General features: G+C 42.0%; 1 protein-coding gene across 1 annotated transcript; it reads right to left on the bottom strand. All coding sequences in view use genetic code 11, as the record gives it.

Annotated features, from left to right (window-relative positions):
* EGR_01669 (hypothetical protein) lies at positions 1-966 on the bottom strand (the record flags this gene model as incomplete). The annotated part of the gene is made up of 1 exon (XM_024490918.1): positions 1-966. The coding sequence occupies one exon, from the start codon at positions 964-966 to the stop codon at positions 1-3; it is 966 nt and encodes a 321-aa protein (XP_024354783.1).
* Between the last annotated feature and the right edge of the window lie 941 nt (positions 967-1,907).

Below are 1,907 nucleotides of genomic sequence, written 5' to 3'. Positions count from 1 at the left end.
TTAATAGTATGGTTCTCTATTTCGGGGCACCTTAAGAAATGGTGTGTAGAAGGTAAGGGAACGCGGTTTGACCGGTCGAACAACAATCGTTTCGTCGGAGTCTTCCGAATCGTCGTAGCCGTATCCAGACGTCTGTTCATCGTAATCATCATTAGCGTTTTTGGGTTCTCGAGAAATCCGACTTCTTGCGTAGTAGGATGACTCAGGTCGCCTACTTGAAGCATAACCTTGATGAATACTTTGTGTTAACCGATCAGTAATGCTGTTCAAATCGTCTTCTCCCTGAGAATAATCCACGTTAAAGGCCGTTGATCGGCTCCGTCTGTCAAATGCAGCTTCTGAGTTTCTGCTCAGGTTACTGCTTTTGAGCCCTGACTTTAATCCTGCAGATTTGTACTTATTGGAAGGATCGTCATGCACGTTGCTGTTGCCATTGTAACTCATTTCAGAAGACATATTTTTGGAAAAGTTGGAAGCTGCAAAGCTCCCATTCTTAGGAGATGACGGTTTATGCTCAAACTGACTTGGCTCCTCTGCAGTTTGCTCACTTTGCTCTGTTGAAGGCGATTGGTGCTCCTTTCCTCTTTTTTCTCGTAAAAATCCACACAACCTCTCTCGATTTACATTATCGGTAACCATTACTTGGTAGCAGGTTTTTTTGCCTTTGGAATTCACTATTAAGCGCACCAGTTCTGGAGACCCTTCAACAAATTCAACATCTTTCAACTTATCATATGGGATCGTGTGCTTCACTTTCTTCTTGCCCTGTGGATAAAAGTGAACACCATCCTTAAATAGTTTTATATCCATAGGTTTGTCTTTTTTTATGTCACCAAGTTCATCCTTCGACTTGAATGCCTTGGGTTTGAAAGCGGGAATCTGGAATAGGCAAATTTCTGGCTCTTCTTTTGCCGAATCTCCCTTTTTGCTATCCTTCGTTCCCTTTTCTTTCTTAACGGAAGGCATTCGGTTATCCAAAAGCTCTGCACAGAAGTGAATTTGAAACGCCCTGAATTATGCGGAATGCCTGCATATTCTCGAGGTCCTATTGGCTCCTGCCAACCAATCAGGCGAGAGCCCTTAGCGAATGACTTTGCACTCTCAACGTGATGTTTGCTGCCGTCGGCGTGCGAGCAAGGTCTGCGCACAGGCCTCCCATTCGGAGTGTTTTGTGGACTACGGATTTTTATACTCTCCAGAGTGCAGATTACAAGGCTGAATTATGACTATTTCTGCAATAGGGTAGATCAGTATGGGAATAGTTTATTGTCAGATTGGTTCAACTTCACCATAATTAATCGCTTCGGTACTGCCTTACTGTGCTACTCGAATAGTTTACTCCCATTCTCTTATTTCGCAATACGTTAAATACAAAGTGAATCGTCGTAATAAAGGCAACATTTCTGTGGCCCATAATTTGAAATGCAACATCTATCCAAAATCTGAATAAGATAGATGTAGAACATTTTATCACTTTGGTTGTGGGCTCATAGAATTGTAAAGATGTTGTTGAGTGCTGCCACAAAGGGGTTCTTTTCTGTTCCATTTCATTTTGCTCATAAGCATGAAAGTTAAATGGCTTTAATAGTGAACATTCACCTCATAAATTTCTAAGACTACAAGCAAGAGTTGCATCTCCGAGTGAATTAGATATTTTTGAGTGGTCAAAGGGGTTATTGGAGTTAACTCGGCGAATGACGGGGGATTTTCATTGGACACAAACTGCTGAAAACGGGGGACAAATCCATGATGGGATAAAAATTAAAAGCCCTACCGTAGCTCAGATCGATTGGTTGCAAAATTTTTTGCTATCACAGCCAGGAAGGAGCTTTTGGCTAACTATACCTAGGCATACCAACCGATCTTGAAAACTTATTGGGTTGTCTTGCTACTAGAAATAACGTCCC

Source organism: Echinococcus granulosus (assembly GCF_000524195.1).
Source record: "Echinococcus granulosus chromosome Unknown EG_S00006, whole genome shotgun sequence".
Taxonomy (NCBI): domain Eukaryota; kingdom Metazoa; phylum Platyhelminthes; class Cestoda; order Cyclophyllidea; family Taeniidae; genus Echinococcus; species Echinococcus granulosus.
The sequence above is the reverse complement of the archived record's forward strand: the minus strand, read 5'-3'. Positions and strand labels throughout refer to the sequence as shown.